Source organism: Corvus cornix, chromosome 10 (assembly GCF_000738735.6).
Source record: "Corvus cornix cornix isolate S_Up_H32 chromosome 10, ASM73873v5, whole genome shotgun sequence".
NCBI classification, from domain to species: domain Eukaryota; kingdom Metazoa; phylum Chordata; class Aves; order Passeriformes; family Corvidae; genus Corvus; species Corvus cornix.
Window position 1 is genome coordinate 10,145,402 of NC_046340.1, and position 22,267 is coordinate 10,167,668.

Below are 22,267 nucleotides of genomic sequence, written 5' to 3' on the forward strand. Positions count from 1 at the left end.
GGACATTTTGGGGCCCCAGAACAAGACCCCACCAGTCTGGGGCTGTCCAAACCCAACCAACCCCTCAGTGTGCAGTAAAACAGGGAATATTACAGCTAATTCTGCTAGGAAAGGAAATAAGGGCTGGCTCTGCCTTGTTGCACGCAGTGCCGTGGACAGTGGGGCAGGAATTGTCATAATTTGATATATTAGAGCAAAACCCACCCCTTGTGCCCCCATGACAGGGTGGGGGCAGGTGAACATGGACACACCAGCTGGATGCTCCCCATCCCATGCGGCACCGAGGGCTCTCAGCTTCAGCATAAGGAAAAATAAGGTGATTTCTAAGGGAGGTGGAGAAAGGGACAGTGCTGGCTGCTTTGTATTCTGCTACTGAAAGGACAGAGGAAATTAGTTTTCTTTAAGCAAACTTTAAAGGGACAGGAAATATCATGGCTATTTCGGGCTGCTGGCCTGTCCTTGGCTTACCCCGGCCAGTGGCAGTGGGATGGGAGCTGTTTTGGGCTTCAGTGGCTTAACTCGGTGGAGGAGAATAAGGATGGGGTTGGGGATGGAGATGGGAACGAGGATGGGGACTGTGATGAAGATTAGGATGAGGATGGGGGCAGGGATGGAGTTGGGGGTGGGGATGAAAATGAGGAGAAGGATGGGACCAGGAATGGGGTTGGGGTTAAGGATGATGCCAGGGATTGGGCTGGGGCTGAGCTCACCTGGGACAGATGCTCAGCACTGGGGCAATCACTACCAAGTGATGCTGGCAGTGGGCAGAAGGCCCAGGCACATCCCCAACCCATGAGTGGAACATCCACAGTGATTCAGGTTTCCCAGGGCCATTATGGCCCTGCCCCAGCACACAGAACCGTCCTGGCAGAGCCAATGCTGGCACAGGAAACAGCCTTTATCTGCCCATATCACAGCCTGTTTGCACTGGAGGTTTGTTTTATCACGGATTACTTTAAACTGTGCCCCTTTTGGAAGCCCTCTAGGTGAAAAGTGAAAAAATCACAATGGTGGTTATTCTTTTGTCTTCTTTTTCTGAAACAGTGAGACACGGAGCAGGACCCCAGCAAAGTCCTCCCGACACCCCCAGCCAAACAGGGAGGACCCCCAATTTCCAAGACACTCCAGGCCAGCCTGCTGGAAATGTAGGAGCTGATTCAGGTCAATTAAATTTGAGGTTTTTACTGAATTAAAATGTGAAAGTAAACACGCCAGCCCAGTATTGGGGCTGTTATTTTTTTGATGTTAATTTTTTCCACCCCACTCATAAAAGTGATTTAGAAGGTGGTAGAGATTCCTGGGCTGGAGGAGACCGGGGAGATGGCCTTGGAGCTTGGAAAGGACAAGGACACCTGGGAAAGTGTCGGCAGCAATTCGGACGTGAGGAATAAAAGTGCTTCTGGCAACAGCAGCCAGGTAAAATCCAGGAAAATAGCTGGAAAGGATTCCTCATGGGATGCACTGCCTTGGCTGGGGAGCCCAGGTTGTATCCAAGGCTGCCTAAGCCCAAGAAGGAGGTGGCTTTTGAGCTCCAACTGGGATCAAAACCCCTGAATTTGCTCTGGTCAGCACAACTCACATTGGCAGAGTCCACTGGGTACAAAAGCATTAATTTAAAACAGGTCCCACGTGAGCAGTGTCCCACCAGCCAAGGCATCACCATGGCCAGAGCAGAGGAGGAGCCCTGGTGGGGCCTGGACCTTCTCCCCATTTTTAATGCCTCTGTAAGATTTTCTTTCCAAAAAGCTCCTGATTGCGGCTGGCTGTGCAAGCCGAGTATTTTTAGCAAGTATTCATGTGAAACGGCTCAGGATAATAATTTGCAATGTAAAGTTAGAGGCTTCCACAAAAACTCAAGAGTAAGCAGATTTGGGTCAGCGGGACTTTGTGCTGATTTTGCTGAAAGGAACCATCCAGCCAGGTCCAGGGGAGCTAAGTGGGGCTGGAGCTGGTCACTGAGTTTTCTGTGTAATAAACCCCCACTGTGCCTAAACGACCAAAACTTGAAATCCTTCCATGGACTGTGACTCTGCAGTTACAGATAAATGTTTCACATGTAAATAGTCACATCCAGCACAACAGTCACCAGAAGTACCTGCTGCCTTTCTGGACTCACATTTTCCCTAGCTCCCTTTGCCTCTTTTTGCCATCATCGATCTTGAGCAGGAGGGAAAAGTTTTTAGAAAACAGCATTGATAAATCCAGCTCCCCCCCATGGGTGATCAGGGAAGGTGAAGGATTTAACCCCACGTGCCCAGGGGCTGCAAAGCTCTCCTTGGGTGGGAGTTTTATTGCTGTGAGGATGCCCACAGCCAACACAGCATCCAACCCAGGTTACCTGCACCAGAATAACGAGGGAAAGAAGTCTCTCACATTTCAAATTGTTTTAATGAAGAAGAGCAGCATCTCGACAGACAGCACATGACTGGGCACCACGTCCTTCATTTTCAGGATGACACCATCTCATTTTCTCACACCTCTGTGGCCCAGATGCAAACCCTCCAGGGTTTTCCAGCCTCCTCAGCAAGAAGGAAACTTCTGTCCAAACCAAACAACTGGAGTAAATTGCAGATGAAATGTTTCAGCCCCAGAAGGGATTCTTGTCAAGGCTGGGTTAGCACCTACCTGCTGATGGTTTCCACCTCAGTCCAGTGTCTTACAGCTGGGGCAGCAAATGCCACTTATTTTAGTATAAAATGGGATTGATGTGGTTAGACTTTGTGATAAAGGGTTATAACTAAAATTTAACTTTAAAATGGATTACTTTTAAGCTGAGAGTCCATAAAATATGTGATCAATTGCGATGCGGGGCCTCAAGAGCTGCCTGCAAGCTTGGTCCAAAACTCACTTTTAATAGGGATTTGCTAGCAGAATTAGAACTGTGGCAACTCAGAAAAAAACTCAAATACCAGATGGGTGCTGTTCACTAAATGGCTTTTTCCAGTTACATACATTCTGCTTTTACCAGCTGTTATGGGCTAAAAAAAGTCCTACATAATGATAAATGTTAATAAATACAGTACAGGGCTTTTTTTCGCCCATTTTGGTGCTGCTCTTTGGGGTTCATATTCTTCAAGCTCTTTTCTGTACCACAAAGACAAGTTGCTTGCGTGAAGAAACACCTCTGCAATCCCTAAGATTCTTGCTTTGGGACTTAATTTTGTCCTCACACCAATACTTAACTCCTAGAGCTATTAAAAAATAAGTTCTCAACCCACTTAGTAATTATTTTTACTGTGTTTTGAATACACAAAACATTAGGGCACCATTCAGCCTTGTCACTGTATGCATTTGAAATGTATACTTATGAGTATTTTCAGGCAGCAGAAGTACTTCTAACGTTTTCATGAAGAAATGTCCAAACCAGGCAATGGCACAGCTCAACAGACCCCAGAATGGGTCTGTTCTCCCTTCCCTCAGAGCCAAGGTAGAAGCACTGAGCTCATCCCAGGCCAAAACACAACACAGAGGTCAAAACCCTTTGGAAGAGGGAGATCCTTTTACCTAGGCTTACTTCCCAAAGTGTGTTACCTCTGTGCCTGCACTGGGTGGAATGATATGGACTGACGACGTGAGCAGCTCTGATTGCAAATAAAAAATCTTTATTGCATCTTAGAAGCAAGTCTTAAAAAAGAAAAAGAAAAGAAAAAAAGAAAGGAAAAAAAAAAGAGAAGGGAAAGAAAAATTTTCCATGCACTGAATCCATCCAAGTACCTACATCCTTGGGACTGTCACCAGAAAATGATGAACATGGTAGGACACAGACTCTATGCTAGTTGCAGTTCATACACGTGTAAACAATGGTTATTTCTTCTACTGGAATAGCAATTGCTCCGTAAGATCCCTTCAAACATGGCAACAACCACCTAAGCTTCGGGTTTTCTCAATTCCTTCACTTGTCTCCACTTCCCAAAGAGTAGGCGAAGTGGAACTGAGGGCAATGAGATGAAATGGGGCTGGAGGATACAATAGAAAAATATATTGTTCACTGGTTTTTATTTTTTATTTCTGCTGAGCAGGATATTTACAGGTACACAGGTCCCAAGAGATCATCTGCTTCAATGACAATGTCCATTCACTGCCTAAGTCTCAGTGTACAGGGTTCCCTATCTGGCTTTAAGGCACTTTATTTTGTGTATTTTCTCTTACCCTGCTAGGTGTTAACTCATAGGGATCACACTTTCCTTGTATTCAGCCTCCTCAGTTCCTCTTGGAATACCAAAATATTTCCTAAACTCACTGAAGCCATTCCAAAAATGTTAAAAGAAATTTGGAGGGGGGGCGGGGGCGGGGAAAGATTCATGAAAAAATATTTTAGAAAGTAATCTTTGGAGATCATTTACTGTAAGTATGATGTACACTACCTTATCAGTGAGAAGATGCAATACATTCCTAATATATATATATATATTTACACACACATATATATATATATATAAAATATTAAAATGACTAACAGATATTCAAGGAAAAGGTCAAGAACCTAAAACAATGGATATTAAATAAATTAACGGTCTAACAGATACAGAAAAAAAATAATCCCAAAACAAAACTAGTAATCAAATGAAGTAATTGTTCCCATCAACATCATGTAACCAACTGAACAAAATCGATGCGATCGGGCGCAGGACACTCGGTGCAGAGGAGTTTTCCAAGTTCTCATCAGGAAACTTGGATTGTTCACTGTGTGCTGTCGTTTGGCTGCAAGGGATTCCCATTTCCCAGCCTCTTCCCCTCGCTCATCAGGCTTCGGCATTTCCTGGTCACATCGCTCAGCCCTCAGATGGCGGCTGAGGACAATACACAGAACCCACCACGGATTCCCCAAACATTCTGTCCATATATGGACCAAATATCAAACACAGCAATTTCTACAAGGACTAATCAGATTGCAGGTTGTGCTTACTTCCTTCCCTCACCTGCCCATAATAAGTGGAAGTGTATTTTTCAACTGAAATAATCAGCTATTAGGAAAAAAAAAAAAAACAACCTCCTGCAATTACCACCCTTCTCATCACCACAGCAACTCAGATTTTCTAATGCAATTTAAAAATTAATGGCTAATCCTGAACCAAAGGAGCAGAATCTTTGCACGGTAGCAGTCACACCAAAAACATTTAGACACAGCGTTTTGTCACTTGGTTTTGCACGCTCAGGTCCCAATTTACAGAATCCCAGCCATGAAGACGGCACTGGAAACGGTAGGAAACAATCTTTTGTTCATAAGGAAATTCTAATTCAAGTCAGATTTCCACTGATCGGTCAGATAACTCTTAAACAATTCTTTTTTTCTTTTTTTTTTGTTTGAAGGCAAATACTGATCACAGTTTTGTTCAAAACCAAAAACACAACAACAAAAAAACCCAAGGGCCTTGTTCTTCTCAAAACGAGCGCTTTGTAAGAAAACAACGATGATTTCTAAAATATATCCTGTGTGGTCTTTTAAAAGTGAATTATCAAAAAACATTTTCCCAAAAATAAATTAGATAATTAAAAAAAAGTCTTTTCCAGCATAGCTGGACATTAGGCTGTCCTCACTGAGCCATTAGTATTGCTGCTTTTCCCAAAATTTGGGTCGTTTTTTTCAAACCATATTTCAGCCAGCTGTTGTGTGGATCCATAAGTTGAAGCTTTGGACCCCAAGCACATTTTGTATTGTTTTGGATCAAGATTAGGGTCACAAAAAACAGGGTGATGCACATGGACTACTCCAATTTCTTGGCTTCGGAAAGTTTTTAAGCCAGCTTGAATGACTTTGTTAAATAGATCTACATCTTCAAGGCCCCAACCTTGGATGGAGACATCAAAGCCACCTGCTCGAAGAAGGTCACCTTTGTAAATACAGGTGATACCAAAGCCATAGTTCCTCCAGAAACCTGTTTTCTGAGTGAAGGCAAAATGATTGTCACTAGGAACCTTTCCACTATAAACAATCTTTGGATCATACTGGCTAAAAATGATGGGAAAATATACTTGCTGACCCAAAACTGTATTGGCTCTACACCGCTGGAGGAATTCTGTGGTAAACACTAAGTCAACATCACAGAAGAAAAGTAAAGACTCATTCTGGAACTGAGAAGATCCAACTTCCAGAGCCAGTGCCCTCGAGAACTCCCCCGACACCGGCAGAACCTGCATGTCCGCCTTGGGGTATTTGGAGTGGTAATCTCTCATCAGCTCGATTTGCTTTGCTTTGTCAGGGTTGGAGTTGGAATTGAAAAGCAGGACAACCAGCTTGACGTTCTGGTTTGGAATGAGGCACGTCTTTTCAAAATTCCCCATGAACCTTGCAAACATGTCAAAACGTCCGGAGAGAGGGATCAGGATGTTGATCTTCTTGTCTTTGAGCTCCTTCCTTTCTGCTTTGGACTTGCTGAGTTGGAAGGGGACAAACATCTTCAGCGAGTTGGAGAGGAAGGACAAGGACCCAGAATCCTGGTTGATTTTGCTGGCCAGCTCTTTGGCATCCATTTCTTCATGCTCCATGAACTGGATCTTGCTGAAGGTCTGCTGCAGGTACGCGTGCCTTCGCACAGGGACCGTCATCTTCTTCCCCTTGTGCTTCTTGTAGAGAAGCAGCAGGTCCAGCACGTACTCTGCTCCGTACATGGGGTTCACCCTGCGGTATCCATACTGTATTTCCTTGAAATCGATGATCCTCCCCCGGGTCTTGGCGTTGGCGTTGATCATTTCCATGACCTGCATAACGATGTCATCCAACGCTTCGCGCTGGGACGAATCCATTCCTCTCCGAGGCGGTTGCCCGTCAGCGCCCGAATACAAATATTTTCCTGTAAGAAACTCCCACTCCAGTATCTCTTCGCGGTGGCGAGGCTGGAACCGCATGAAGGAGGGCGGCATCCCCAGCTGCAGGTCCTCCTTGTGGATTTCGGTGTTGCTGTACTTGCTCATGAGCACAATCTCACGGTGCAGCTGCACGGTGCGGTGGCGCAGCTCCGCGATCTTGCGGCTCAGCATGTAGCTGTGCAGCCTGTACTGGTATGGGGGGTTCTTGTTGGGGTGCAGTGTTATGGCTCGGTGTATTTTGCTGTTCCTCAGGTCTCGGATGTAGCCTTTTTTGTTCTTCTCATAATTCTCGTAGAACAGCTGCTGCATCTAGAAGAGAGAGAGAGAGAGGGAGGAGAAGTCAGAGTCTCAGCAGTGCTGACCCTGTGAAAGTTTGCCCACACAACCCCGCTGGGAGAGAATTCCCCCTTGCTCACAGAAGGCTTTCTGAATAAGCTGTTCTTGGGTTTAGACACAGGTTGTAGCAATACCAGCTGCTATTCAAGGAAATTAAGAGGATTATTCATTGTAAACTGGTGAAAGAAACATCTATCATGGATTTGGGATTACTACAGCCCATTCTAGAGATATCACCAGCAGCCAAACAATTCAGCAGTAAGTCGATTGTAAGCTCATTTCTTCACAACAACACACCATCACCAGGAAAATAACACCGTGAAGTGTTCACTACAAAACTCTTACTATTCATCTGTTTCCCATTGTTTTAATATTAATAATAAAGAACAATAAAAAGGGATGCCATGTACATACTAAGCAAATCTGACAACACCTTTTCCATTATACCCAAATGCCATTTAGGCTTTAAAAATTCAGATTTAGGCATTAAAAATGCAAGTTGCTGAATGTTTTGGCCAAGATGCCAAATATGTTACCTCAAGTGCTGCAATGCAAAGCTACAGCTGTCATTTTAAAATGTCAATGGACAGTAAAGCGCACCTGAGATTCCTAGAGTTCCAGAAGTCAGGTAATACAGGATGCATGTGTACACCAGAATAAAAACATCCTTAACATGGCATTTGCTATTTCAAAACAAGAAGATAGTGAGCTGAGATTAGATTCACAAGTCTCAGGAAAGCAGACAAACCAGAAAGATAATGTGGAAAATAAACTGATAAAAAAACCTTGGGGCCAAAGGTATATACCAGCTTAGATAATGGAAATTTAGAAAGACCATGGGCAGATTCTATGTCACAGCACAAACGTCATCAACCTGCCAAAGCTGACACAGCACCTTCATTCAATATGGGATCCAATCCCTGTTACTGGCAGTGGAATCTGCCACAGGTAACACAGTCAATAAAGCATGTGTAAAAGGGGCTGTACAGATCAGCAAAGAGCCAAACCCAAAAAAGAACCAGGGAGAATGTCTCAAATATGATGGCAATTAAACAGAGCACTAAAAGGAAAATCACCAGCACAGAAACCTTCCCTTTACCAGCTGCTCAGAGCCAGCACAAGTCCTGTTTTATTAGGCCTTCGGTTGCATTTTTCCCATTATTGTGGACAGACACTGAATCTTAGGGATAAACTTACACCTGGATTTAATTGCTGCTATCTTAACGAGCTGACTGTGTGCATGCTGAAACCTGACATTCGGCGTATCGCTGCCGACAGCACGGAGCAAACTGAGCTTACTGGGAGCATGGATTTTAATCTGAGCAAATGTAAATCACTGCAAAGGAGGGAGGGAGGAATTTCAGCTGGACTGAGAAAGGAAGGACATTTATTTCGTGGGTCGCCACCAGTCCCCCGCCCCCTCTCCTTCAAGTTCACCTTCTTCCCACTCTCCCCAAGTGATCCCTGCTGCGTGCACGCTGTCTGGGAGCAATCCAGGCCAGAGGATGGATGGATCCGTGCAGCAATGCAGCCAAAGGAGAACATCTTGGCCATGGCCCCTTGGCAGGCCTCAGATGAGCTGCCTGTCGAGATGTATAATATCCCTTTAGAAGTCATGCAAGATTTAAAAGAGCGCTACGGGCAGAGGTTAGCTGGTCTAATCCCACGTCCAGCAGAGTTATCCAAACTGAATGAACCTCAAGCTTTCCCAAGAAACACATTTTTTCCAGTCACCCAAAAGACTGTTCTTCATTTGTATCCCTGTATTGTTTCCTCTACTAATAGCACTTTATTTTTTTGGTCACTTTGAACCTCACTGTTGCTGTGAAGGGCTCTAGGAGACCTCAAATCACACCCACTTAGGGTCAGTCCTGTGAGCACAGTCTATTACAGTGGAGAACTCACACGGGAAGAACAGGATCAGTCCAACACTGCAGGACCCACTTATTTTATTGACAACACTGATCTATTCTCTAACACTATGTGTATCTGGAACTAGAAGTATTAAATGCATATGATAACCAATTTCACTGACATTTTAACTACAACTCCAGGCAGAGGCTTTTCCAGAAGTACTGTGACATTAGATAAAAATTCTTAAATCACATCAGTAGGCTGCTGCTATTTAAAGGAAACCTGACAATAGGATTTAATTTCAAGTCTTGTTTTGAATTTATAAGAACAAAATCAAGACCATGCAGCCTGAATGCATTTACTCTAAAATTGCTACCTAGGGCATTCTGAAGAGGAAACCATGAGAAGCAGAAAGGCTTTCAGATTACACAACAAAGTTTTAATAGAATACCGATGGGTAGGAAAATGTTATGAAACTTCCCAATGGAAGTAAAGATAGGAACCCCTAGCAAATGGCACAAATTAAAATTAAGAAGCATATTTTAACGCTCTGGCTTGCCACTCTGGAGCAACCTCTTAGGGTAGACTTCTAATAGTCCTTCTTGCCCCTTCCCAAAACTAGCTTGCTTCAAAAACTGAACTGAATATATAACATATCTCAGCAAGACTTTACTGGGGCTTCAACACAAAGCAATTTACAACTGAAACATCTAGTAACAGCCACCTTGCTCCAGCCAAAAAGGTGACAACTGCCCGAGCCCTGCACTCCAGCCAACCCTGCGGTGCAGCTAATGAGAAGCACCACAGTAGCCAGGCTTTTATATAATCCTATTTTTCAGAAGAATGCCTTGCAAGGCTGGCACGTTCAATGTTTTTCCTATGAAGTCTCCCCCTCTCCTACTCCAGCGTCCCCCTTGTCCCCTTGCATTCAGCAGGCTGCAGCAGGCACGGGGTGTGCCAGGATCCTGCAGCTCTGATCCCTCTCTGGGTGCCAAGGTACACCTCACACCAGCAGCAAACACAAAGAAGGGTACTGGAAGGGGTTAATTAATTCCCTACAGAGAGTACAAGGAGTTACAAACTATTTTTTCACAACTACACCAAGCGCTGTACATGAAGTCCAAGTGGCCAGTGGCCAATGGAGCAATTTAACCCTTCCTGGGCCAAGGTGCTGGCAGACACTTGACCCAGTCCCACAGAAGGGCTGCAAGGCCCAAGAGCTTTCCCCTAGAAACCAGCCCCACATCGACTGTGTTTGCTCACCCACATCTACAAACTTGATGGAACTGAGCAGTTCCCTCCATGCTGTTTGACAGCTCCACCAACATTCATTTGCTCAAATTGTTAAGGGTCCCCAGCACTGGGTTCAATCACTAATAAGGGCAATACCCAACTATCACAAATCACTGCTAACATCAATTTCTTACCATATTTGGGTCCAAAACACTATACTAAATATTACCAATTAGCACACGCTGGCTTTCGACTCCATGCGATACCAGAAACCATAAGGAAGACACAAAATCATAAGTAACTCTTGTGTACACCATCAATAGGAGGGGGGAAGAAGGCCATAGAGAAAGGAATACTGTGATTTATTTGCTCCTCCCAGTCACTAAACACACACGTGGGGAGCGACACAAGCCCAGGACATGCACGTCTCCCACAGACATTACGTGCAAACTTCCCCATGCCCGTTACCAGAGTCTTGAGAACTGAACTCTTGTGAACTCTTCTTCTAGTGAAACAGGTTTCTCTATGATTCTTTTTTTTTAAAAAAGAACCTTTCATGGATATTAATTTTGCAATGATTATATTCTAAGCATGCTTTATTCTAGTGCAGAGCACTGAGAGCGTAGGGATACAAAGAAGAGCTACTCTTTATTGACCACTATTTACTCTAGACCTGTTGAAGCCTTAAAAACCCTAATGTTCCCCAAACCATTAGAGACTGAATGTTTAAACTGTGGTACAGCTGTTGTGGGCACTGCTGGCTCATGTCCAAAAGACCAACTGAAAGGAGAGAGTGTTATGTTCCTAGTTTTAAATGAAGAAGTCTTTTGCAGGCCAAAAAAAAGTGTACTGGAGAAAATGGACTTTAAAAATAAGACCAGTTTATGCAGAAGCTGGCCTGCAGCCATGGATTAGCCCCCAAGGGCTTTCTCTCACAGCTCCAGATTGTGCTACCAGAGCCCAGAAAACGCAGCACCGCAAGTCTCATGAAAAGCAATCGTGGATAAGACACGCTGCATGGCAGATTTCAAAATGCCCAAGATGGGCTTTAAATACAAAGCCCAGCTAATTAAAAGCCCAAATGATGGTTAATGTCACCTAGCTCTGAGCACTGCCATCGGGAGGAGATGAGGATGTGGGTCACAGTGTGGAGCTGTTCTCCTGTGGGAGCAACTCAGGTGCTGGGACAGCCCCACCCTGCCCCTCAGCTCTGCAGCCAAATCCAGGCAGGATGCTCATGTCCATCTCCTCCTTGCTCCTCCTTCCAGAGATGTGCCAGAGCTGGTGCAAGGAAGGGGGCAGCTCCTGTTGGCTGGTTGAAGTGAAATGAAACACTTTCTGCACCCACATCCCAAGGAACTGCACTAAATAATTGTAGCTGCACTAGCACAATTTTGCCACTTTGCACTGATTAACCACAACGGATAACCAGTTGTCTGGTCTTTACATCACCAGTATAGCTCACCTGATGAAGAATTTTGCCAAGGGAAAGGAGCAGTGGAGCTTTGTTTACTGCTGACTTCCCTCCGCTAGAGGGAAAGACTGCAGGGGCCTCCTGGATACAACTCTGTATTCAGGTTTCTTTCTGTTTAAATCCTGATGCTTTATATCCCACAGCTAAACATTGACATGACTGAAGCCACTCCTTCAGACAGAGTTATTATGGTGGAAACAAACACAGGGAAGTAATGGATAAACACTCATTTCCAGTGAACTTGGCCACTCGTTCACGGCTTTAAGCTCCCCAGTTGCCACTACAGGAAAGGATGCAGGAAACACCACTCGGCGCTGGGAGATCAGACTTCCCTCTCAGCTGACAAGTGAAGCCCTGAGCTCTGGAGCACGATTAAATGATGTGATTCTTCAGACAAGTTACTTCTCACACAAATTTCATCATGTACTGCTGGTTCACGTTTGCTTTGTTTCATAAAGAGAGGCAAGAAAATCATCCTGAGCAGCCAGTACTCAAAATTTCCATGGCAGACTGGTGGGGAAGCAGAGGCAGATCCAGCTGTGACCTCTGGGTGCAGTAAGGCATGCTCTGAAGCAAGAAGTTTATTTTGTACAACACAAATGCCTCTTCTTATATGATCCTAAGTGAAACAGTGCTGGTCTCACTCGAGAGCCTCGCAGTACCTTCTGCACCGCTCTCCTCTCCAAAAGTATTCCAGAAAGGAAGCCAAGTACTAAGGCAAGTCTCAAGCACAGCAAACTCAAGGTCATTGAATTCCCAAGGAATCTGTGAATTAGGAGAGTTACTGCTGGAGTTCAAGCTTTTGTGAAACATACCAAGTAGCTTTTAATTAAACAACTGTTTTTCTCCCAATCCTTTCTTGCTTAAGCAAGTAGAAGAGCTTAAAAATAACTTATTCATTTACAGTTTCTCAAACCAAGTAGCCTTTAAAGTATTTCCAGCTTGGCAAAGGAAAGAAGAAAACCTGCAAAAATGAATGGGTCTTCAAAACTGGCATCGTGTACCTCACCTCTGACCCTGAGCTTGACGATCTCATTACCCAAAACCTACATGTGGGAGCAGTCCAAGGCACTTGGGAACTGAGATCCTCCAGCTAGGAAGCAGAGAACTTCCCTCCTCCTGGCCCTGCATTAAGCTGAGCTTCATCTTCCTGGTCTAAATAAGGATATAGAAACCAGATAAAACAGAACATGACAGTTTAGGATATTTAGAGTTAACTGTGCAAACCTTAGGAGAGCTGGATGTGATTGCAAGGTTTTCATCCAAAGGGTTCTGATTTGACAGAAACAAAAACAAATAAAATACCACTAAACATTAACAAATGTTCTATGCTACAGCTATTAAAGAAGCAGAACATCGTAGGTGCAAATGACTAATTGGTATTGGGATTGCCTGAGAAAGTGTAATCAGAAGTTGCTTCTAGCATAATTTCCAAATTACAAGTCCTGGTGCAAATTGCTGCTCTTCACAAGGCTCGCCCTTGCTCATGGTAAGGCTCTGACCCATGGGGCAAATGATTCAGCTCTCCCTCTCCAGCCTCTGTCCCAGATCCAAACAAAACCAGGGATACAGTGACTCGCTGCTGATTGCTCATTTAAAGGCCACACTGAGGGATGATGCCAAATTACTTGCACACCAAATCTACTGTGTCTCAGGATTTCTTTTCCTTGTTGTCAGCTCCACACTTCTACTCCACAGTGCAGGCAGAGCACAAGAAAACTTGTTTTTCATTATGAATTTCAACAGGCCCATGAAAGACAGAGCTGCATCCTTCGAAGTCTGTATCTGCTCTTTCTCATGTGAAGTGTTAAGATTCCAGAGGAGCACCACATGACCCTTGGAGAGGAGTTTCTTGGAGATGATGAGCAGAAAGCTTCTGAAACCCTGGCCAATAATTTTTGGATGCTAAAAACAGAGTTAGAGGGATGCAGTTTCCTCTGAACACAGACTACAGAAGAGAAGACCTCTTCTGGACTGCTGTGTGATTTTCCACCATGTGTTTTCAAGAAGCAGTAATGTAATCATTTAGAAATACTTCTGTTCATGGAATTCAAAGATTCCTATTTGGGAGCTACTTTCTACATCCAGTGGTTTTGTAGCAGTTGCGAGCCATGATGGATGATGAGCCTTTTTGGTCCACTTGGCAAGGCTACCAAAAGCTGCTTCTTACAGGGGGGTGAAGAAACCCTCTGCTTGGAGAAATTTCAGCTGCAGCCCAGGCAGCCACCCATCTCAGCATCAGTCCAACATCAGAAATCCAAGCTGGAGCAGCGTAGCCTCTCTGCCAGACTGGACGGGGATAGCAGTGATCCTGCATCACACACCACCCCAGGTCTCCAGATCTGTGCCAACACCAGATTCTGCAAGAAGCCTGGGGGAAGCACTGGCTCCAGTGGGTCTGTCTGCAGGATCCCCCCCTGTCAGTCTTGCCCCCATGTGCCCACCAGCACAGCTTTCTGTTGCTGCAGAATGTTTCAGGAACCTCCACCCCTGAGTAGGCAGACAGAGCCCTACACGGAGACAATGTCACAGTAACAGCACTGAAGGACAGGGCTGAGGCAGTCACATCAGCACAAAGCTCTGCATCTCTCTTGAGCCTTCACAGGAGATTATTGTGAATTTAATTATGCAAAGATTCAGCCTCACAATAGTGACTGCTGCAGTTCTTCCCTGCATGTAAAAAGGTGGGGGTGTATTTTAAAAAACAGTTCATTTGCAAGACATTCATCACTTCCAGCTTAAGCAGAACCATTTTGGATGAGGAGGGCCACGGCCCCTTTTTCATAGCAACAGACTATGCTTGCTGTTTCTGATCCCTTGAGAAGATTTGTGTCAGGAACACATACACCTTTTGGAAAGGGGCAAGAAGGGAGCTGGGAATGCTGAATTAAATCCCCAAGACAAGGCCAACTGCGCAACTGCCTGTCTTAAAGCTGCAGCCCATCAGACCTGCAGTGCCAGAACAGCCTTGAAGTGAGACATCATCTTCCATAACTGCGTTTATAAATCCATCTGCGTTATGCTTTCCTAACAAGTGATGGTAAAAGCACCTCTCTGCCAGCCACATCAGCATCAGCTGATGAAAACTGACAGAAAACTGGAAATACATAACATTTCTAACTCCTCTGCTGGTGAACCCTCCTCCCAGGTGCCAAAACAGCCACTCCGTGGGTGCTGCTGCGTTGTGCCTCTGCCAGGAGAGCAGCTGGAAGAAGGGATGTTGTTATGAAGGCACTCTTGAAACCTTAGCCCCTTCCAAATTGCTGATGGCCTGTCCCTAGGAGGTGGTAGCTGCACACCACTTCATGCTGCTGGGGTTATCTGAAACACAGAACAAGCCAGCATTCAAGTAACACTCTGAGAGGGCTCATTCTGTCCACTTGGTCCCGCTGGATCAACGCAGCTCCGCTTGCATTTCACTGGTGTCGCCTGGTTTGCAACAGCACAAAGGAAAAGATGATGATGAATCACTGTGTTAACTGCATGGCACAGCCATCTCTCTTCCAGGCTTGGATTTCTGTGAGTGCTCCAACATGGTGCTCTCTAGCTGCTTTTTCCAGGGTCATGCTGAGATATCCGTGGTTGGCTGCTGCTGAAGCCTGGTCTGCTGCAAGTGGGGCGGGAGCTGGCAGCATGAGGCAGTACTGGGTTTCCTGCTCAGGTCTGCTGTCAGCAGTAATCATCGTCACAGAAATCACAGAATATTCTGAGTTGGAAGGGACCCAGAGGGATCACTGAGTCCAACTCTTAAGTGAAGGGCCCATACTGCGAAAAAACCCACGACCCTGGTGCTCAACCAGCTGAGCTCATCTCAGTACATCCCTCCATGGCATCCAGCAATGAAGCAAGAACTCACTCAAATTAACCTGGATTCAAAAGAACATCTCCTTTTACTCCTGTTGGTAGAAAACAAGCTATGGAGTTCCTTACAGACCCCCACAGAACCGGTGCCTAGTACAAAAACAACATTTGTGACGCAGGCAGAGGGTTTCACTCCTCTTTCACCCGCCTGAGAGCTCAGAGCAGTTCTTCATCTCCAATCTGTTTTTTCAGCCAGAGCCACCATTTCTGGAGCTGGTTTTAAGACTGACTACAAGGGCCTGGACTCAATCACCAGCTTGTTTCACATGGGGAGCAGCACAGGCTGACGGCTTCCAGGGCTTACCAAAGCTGCACAGCATTGTTCTCAAGTGTCTGTATGAAACGTGTGCACTTTTTTTTTTTTTTGCACAAAGAATTGTTTAGCAATTGCTCAGAGGAGGGGAGGGAAATAAAGTCACAAACCCTTGTTTTATGTGGAGAAGCCACATATTTCAGTCAGCCCACGAGGATCCACAGCTGAGCCCTGGCCCGCGGATAGCAGAGCTTTAGAAGGTTGTGATGGTAACGAGCACTGTGCAGTAACGCTGCTGCTGCAGACAGAATTTCCACAGTGACATGATGATTGCACAAGAGTTTCTCTAGTGCTTGTACCATTACCACGCACGACTTAAAGCCTTCCTGCTCTTCTGTTCTGAGTTTAAAAACAAAATCTGCCTTTTGTCTCATCACTGGAAAACATATGTACATCATCCAGCGTAGACATGGCACTGCCAAAACCATTCCATGACAGGGTCTCTGCCATCTAAAGTAAGTGCAGTACAAGTAGCTTGGTTATAAAAAATACAGCTCTTTGATCAATAGGGGATCAGCAGACGAGGTCTGCCCATTCAGGCGGCTGATAAATCTCTCAAGAATTTGCTTTTCATGCCCTGTAACCCAAAAGCGCCATAAATTGTGAATTAATAGCTCTAACTACAAAGATTACCTATTTTTATTGCTTGCTTTGCTGAAGCACAAGGGATAATATATTTAAAATAAGTCACTTTTTAGGGGAAAGCAGTGATTTACTAATTACTCATCTGGATAGGGTTGGCAGGGTGGGTGCAGATTCAACACCCTGGAAAGAAAAATGGTGAAAGAAGGGAAAAGGGGTGAAAGAAGGGAAAAGGGGTGAAAGAAGGGAAAAGCACTGCTGCACATGCACAGATCTGGGACCAACCCGTTCCTCTGCAGTTTCACATATGCTCAGAAGTAGAAGAAAGGCAACATCTTTCTAGGCAGCCACAGTTTTATTGTCTTCCTGTCAGTGGAACAACTTTCTCATTATTAAAACGAGCTGTCAGGCAGACTGGCATTTCCCTCCTCGCCGTGTCCAAGTTAGCCCGTTCGTTCAAATATGGTTAAAAATTTCACATAGTGTTGCTGGCTAACTGTATATGGTCTGAGGTTTTCTGGAAGTTTGCTGTCTGGCACAGCCTGGACAAGGAACAAGCAGCGTTACTCTGCAGAGCTCTGTAACCAAGTGCCTCTTGCATTACACACGGTCTGTCAGAGCCAGGGGTTCACCTCCACGTGGGTGTTTAAGCCTCGCTGATGTTCACCATCCATCATCCAGCTCTGACAAAAAGAATATTCAACTGCTCCTTTTGTAATGCTCTAAATTAAAACAGGAGATGTGGATGCCGATAAATGCAATTATGCTGAATGTAAATGCCTAAGAAATGGAAAGGAAAAGAAACACTGTCTCAAATACTCCCCAGCTTGGGGAAGGATTTGCTACTCACACAACACAAGTGAACTCTCTTTTGAATATTAGCCACACATACAAAGAGTTTTTGGGTCCCTTTCTAGGGTTTTCTTTGCTTCCAATCTGGAGGACACTCTTCTGCTGGCTGCAACCAAGCTGCCACAGGTGCAGTTTTGGCAGAGCAGACCTGCCTCCAAAACCTGTGTCCATTGCCTGCAGCCACCATGGCTTGGTCCCTTCATCCCTCCAGCTGCCAGCCTGCAGCCTACAAACCTCAGCTTGCACCCAGCTGGTGTTTCCTTTCCCTCTCCCTTGGCCACTGCAGCCTTTCCAGATTCGGAAACCAGGCAGCTTGGAGGAATTTATCATTTTCATTAGTGATTTTCCCATACTCCACTGACATTTTTCCACTCATCTGAGAGACAGGGGCAATAGGAGATCATCTGGGTGGGTTCGCCTGTTGGGTCAAGGTCCCACTGCTTCAGGAAACCTCATGTGTGCTTGCTCAACAGAGAAAGGCAGGGAGGGAGGAAAAGCCATTGCTGAGAATGTAGAAGGAGCTTCAGCCAACAGATGGAGAAGGCCAGTGGAGTTTGCAGCTTCCTTCAGCAGACAGCAATGCCTTGTCTTCTTATGACCCATTTTTAGCTGCTGATCCAGGACATTTCAGGGATTTGACTCATGAATAGCAAATGACTTGTGCTGGGTTTGCCAAAAAGCCTTCTCCTTGCTGCAGGAAGCCTGGGCTGCTTTGAAGTAGCTCCTGAACCAGGACAATTTACAGCCTGACAGCTTAAAGCTGCATTGAAATGGGCCCTGGTGTCCTCAGGGTGTTATAAATTGCCGCGGTTCAGAGGCAGGCAGGCCTGGGAGGGCAGGGTGCATGGATGGGGACTGTGTTCTTCTGCTGTCCCACAAAGGCACGGCCACGAGGGAGCCAGAGCCCTTCAATGGGGCTTTCAGAGGGACACACAGGACTACTTTCTGCTGCCCTTTCCTCAGCACTCTTCTGAGATATACTTGTATCATCTGAACTGCAGGTTGTTCCCGAGTTCAGTGCGGTTTTGCGCTGAGCTAATCCGGGCTCTGACGTGCACCCGATGAGCAAATAGGTGCTCCCAGCTCCCAGCCTACAGCAGGCTTGGAAACCTCTACCGAGAGCAAGTGTTGGGGAACAGGATCAGCTGGTGGCACAGGGATCCACTGCTGACTCAGCCCTGGGGGCTGCACCTTGTGCCAGAAGGCAAAGTGGGCACTGACACACTATTTGAGTCTTAAAATAGCAGCACTGTTCAACACAGCTCATCTGGCAGGGCCCAGAGGCACCCCCAGAGCTCTGGGTGGGAGGACAGCTCTCACTCTGCTCAAGGACATCTGTCAGGGATGTCTTTGATAGCCACAACCCGATTTGGGATGCCAAATCCAGCAGTACTTTCCTCTAAAGCCTACAGAAAGAGCTTTGCATGTACCCCAGGATTCTCACCCTCATTTCATGGCTGTTTTGCCCATCCCCGTTTGGGGTTTTCCCATCCCAGAGCCAGGGAATGTCATGTAGGCTGTGGGACCGTGTTCTTCATCAAGCCCTGCCTTTGCCTCGTCTTGATGTGAATGCCAAAGTCAAATATAATCCACCCACCCAAAACAGATGTTAGAAACCTGTCTGTCTCTCTTCAGCTGTCCTCTGAGGTCTGGCCTCCTGTCAAATGCCCGAGGCGAGAGTTTTCTTTTTTATTTTTAAGGCAATGATAATATGTTCAAAGGCTCTTTCTTCTGTTTGGAGAGAGCAAATCTACACCTGGTCCAGAAGTGCTTCAATACACACCAGCAACTAACAAATCTCTGTCTCTGAGAGAAGTCTGACCTCTTGACTTTCAAAATAGTTGTTTTCTCCTTTCACATAAATTTTAACAGCTAATTCAGTAGTGCCACAGGAACAGAGGTGACAAATCTGTTCAGTGTGCCACCTTTTTATTCAGCAAACTGTAAAAAGAGAACTTTTGTTTTCCCCTCTGGAATGGCATTTGTTTCTACAAATCTTTAAGCCAGCAGAATACGGAGATGATCTCCTGAGCAATTGTTTTCCATGGAAACAGTGCATCGTTGGATATTTCCCACAGATAAAAAAGGAGAGGAGCAAAGACAGAGGGAGAGTAGAAGGGAGAAGGCACAAGGACAGATCAGACCAGAAGAGGCAAGTTTGCAGCACCATTGTGCTGTCTCTTAGTGCTTCTTAAGCAAGAACCTCCTTTTGGGTACTTTATGTCCTAAAAAAACCTCAGCACGTAACAGGAGTCTGTGTTGCGCAAAGATGAGAGATGGAAAGCATTATGCTAACCTTAAAATGTAGCTCAGGGGCCTGGTGCATCACAGACTGTTCAGTATTAGCATTATTCAGAAAAGCACCAAAAAATGCATTGCAGGATATTGAAGAAATCTATATCCGGATATTAAAACTAGTATTGAGCAAACTGTGAGGAGTGACTATGACAATATGGTCAGACCACAAGCTTAACAAAGCCTAGGAAATAAAGCACCGTGACTAATCTGAAGCACATTAAAAGAAATCACATACAAACCCCACTAAATCCACCAACTCCCAATGACACTTCTTCGCCTCCCTTCAGAAGGGGCGAGGACACAAACACATGTGATTTACACAACATGCTGTACTGCTCACTGCTTTGTGCTGATTTCCAACCAAAGTACTGCCTGTTCTTGAGGACTGGGATTTCACACTTGGAAGATTTCTAAGAAAGAGGATTTATGGCTGGGACTGAAGTGACATGGCCAGAACCTGAGGACCTGGCAGGCGATGCCTTCCCACTACAGCAGGCAGCAGGGATGAGTGTCCAGGTTCTGTGACCCACTAGCAGAGTAACAATATCATCTTAGCAGATGTACAGTGCTACTTGCAATGAGTCAAGAATTTGGTCGAAGAAAACCTTCCTCTCCCTGGAAGTCCAGCTTCCTGGGCTCCTTGCATGTTTGATTTCTCCTGCGGCATAGCCCTCCCGTCCACTCTGAATGGGAGAGAAACCACCCAACCCATGAAATGTCAGCCTCTCTGTTCTGTCAAGGGGCTAAAGCAAAGGGAAAGTAAAACAACCCCACAACATCAAAAAATCCACAACATCCTTCTCGTCTTCATCCCTCAGACAACTCACGCTGGTACTGAGACTGGAACTGTCTTGAAAGGACATTTATCTTCTCTGCTCTGGGTTTGCTTTGTGTTCCATAGGAGAGCAACTAGACAGGGATCAGATGGCTCATGGCCACAAGAAGTGTGTGGTGACAAGAGCTGATGGCTCGCTCAAGGCAGCAGCAGGAGCTGAGCAGTTCTGCACAGACACCGTGCAGATAAAAAGAAGTGTAATAAATGCCAGCCTTGAAATTTTCTTATAGTAAAAGAGATACACCAAAGACTGGAAAAGAGCAGATGACAGCAAAAGGTTGTGTAGTTCATGAGAGGAGTTGAGATCACTGCTAATAATTTGTGCCCTGAATGCTGCAAAATGCCAGGAGGAGTGAACTGTGTGAACCGTGATGCAGGTTTGTAAGAGATGCACTAATTCACATCACTACTGAATGATATCAAATCCAAATGTCAAATCCACTCCAAACCCAGTGGTGACTTAGCCAACTCTAGATTCGGTTTCTTTCTTCACTTCCAAGTTACAGAAACCATTACCCTGACATAATGGTTTGGGGTTTAATAGCATGAATCTTTTGGCCATAACCATGAAGAAAAAACAAAACAATAATAAATCTGTAAGCCTCAGTGGCAAGCAAAAGAATGTAATCTTGATTCTCTTGCCCACTAAATAATTATGCTTACATCATGCTAAAATAAAATCTACGTTGTGCTTTCTGTTATTAAAAATACAAGGAAGAGATCAAACTGTCCATATATATGGAATTATAAAACCAAGCCATGTATCACCCGGACCAAAGTATGTAATCAGGACATAACAAATGGAATTTAATAGTCAGCAGAAACCACAGCTCTGGAAGACATTTAAAGGAATATTTCCATTTTCCTAGGTACTATATCAGGTTCTTGGCCAGACATTTTTGATCGCACTGTACTAAAAATACAGTCCTAGTTTCACAAGACAAAAATTTTCAAAGCATGACGAAATGTGAAAGGTAATTGCAATGCACCACTGAGCTATTTTATTACATTATCTAACATCTTTAAAGAGTAGATTAGCTCACAGTGCAAACATTCTGGTTTCCCTGATGTTTGAGTCCTGGCAGCGACACAAGCAGCAGGGAGAGCCTTGCCTGAAGATGGGGGAGTGGTGCTAGCGAGCTTCTGGAGCAGCTTTCCTCAGGAGAACGGGCAGTGCTTTCCATCCAAGAATGACATGGAAGAGGCTGCAGCCCCTTCACTAAGGCACTCTGAGAAGATTCTGGGAGAGGTGTGTGATCTCCTGCCAAGCCCTCCTCAGCAAAACTGAGACAGCCAAAGGTTTATCAGCACCATCTGGGTCTCACTGCTGACATAAACCAGGGGGAGCTGATCTGAGAAGATGCCAGAGCCCACAGCCCCACCGAGCCGCTGGCAGTGGTCAAGAGCTGCCTCCCCCCTAGCTGCCTTCATTTAACCCTAACTTCCTACCTGCCCAGAAGGAACAGCCCAGTGCTAACATGATAATACCTAAAGAACTAAGGCTGCCCCAAATCAGAGATGCTCGACTCTTAGGAAAAGGACAAAAGCCTGGTGAGAAACAGCAGCTGTGGAGAGAGCAGAAGGGACTTGCTACACCTACAACAAATAACTCACTGCAGTGGGTAAGATCTGTTCTTCACAAATCCCTGTTTACCTAGGAAATCTGTATGTATAACGGCTGTGGTTATGTTTTCCTTCTACTCCCTCTGCCCTCCCATCTGTTACAACCAGGAGCAGGGGGAGCCCTCCTGCAGCCGCTCCATTATTCCCAGAGATTTTCCCTTCCTCTTCACTCTCTGGCTGGTTTGTCCAAGAAACAGTT

General features: G+C 45.4%; 1 protein-coding gene across 1 annotated transcript in view; it reads right to left on the minus strand.

The window, feature by feature from the left end:
• Positions 1–3,585: 3,585 nt before the first annotated feature.
• Positions 3,586–22,267, minus strand: part of CHSY1 (chondroitin sulfate synthase 1) — a 75,618-nt gene continuing 56,936 nt past the window's right edge. Inside the window, exon 3 of the mRNA XM_039557574.1 lies at positions 3,586–7,116. Within this exon, the coding sequence (XP_039413508.1) occupies positions 5,524–7,116 (1,593 nt within the window). The 3' untranslated portion in view covers positions 3,586–5,523. The remainder of the gene's footprint in view (positions 7,117–22,267) is intronic.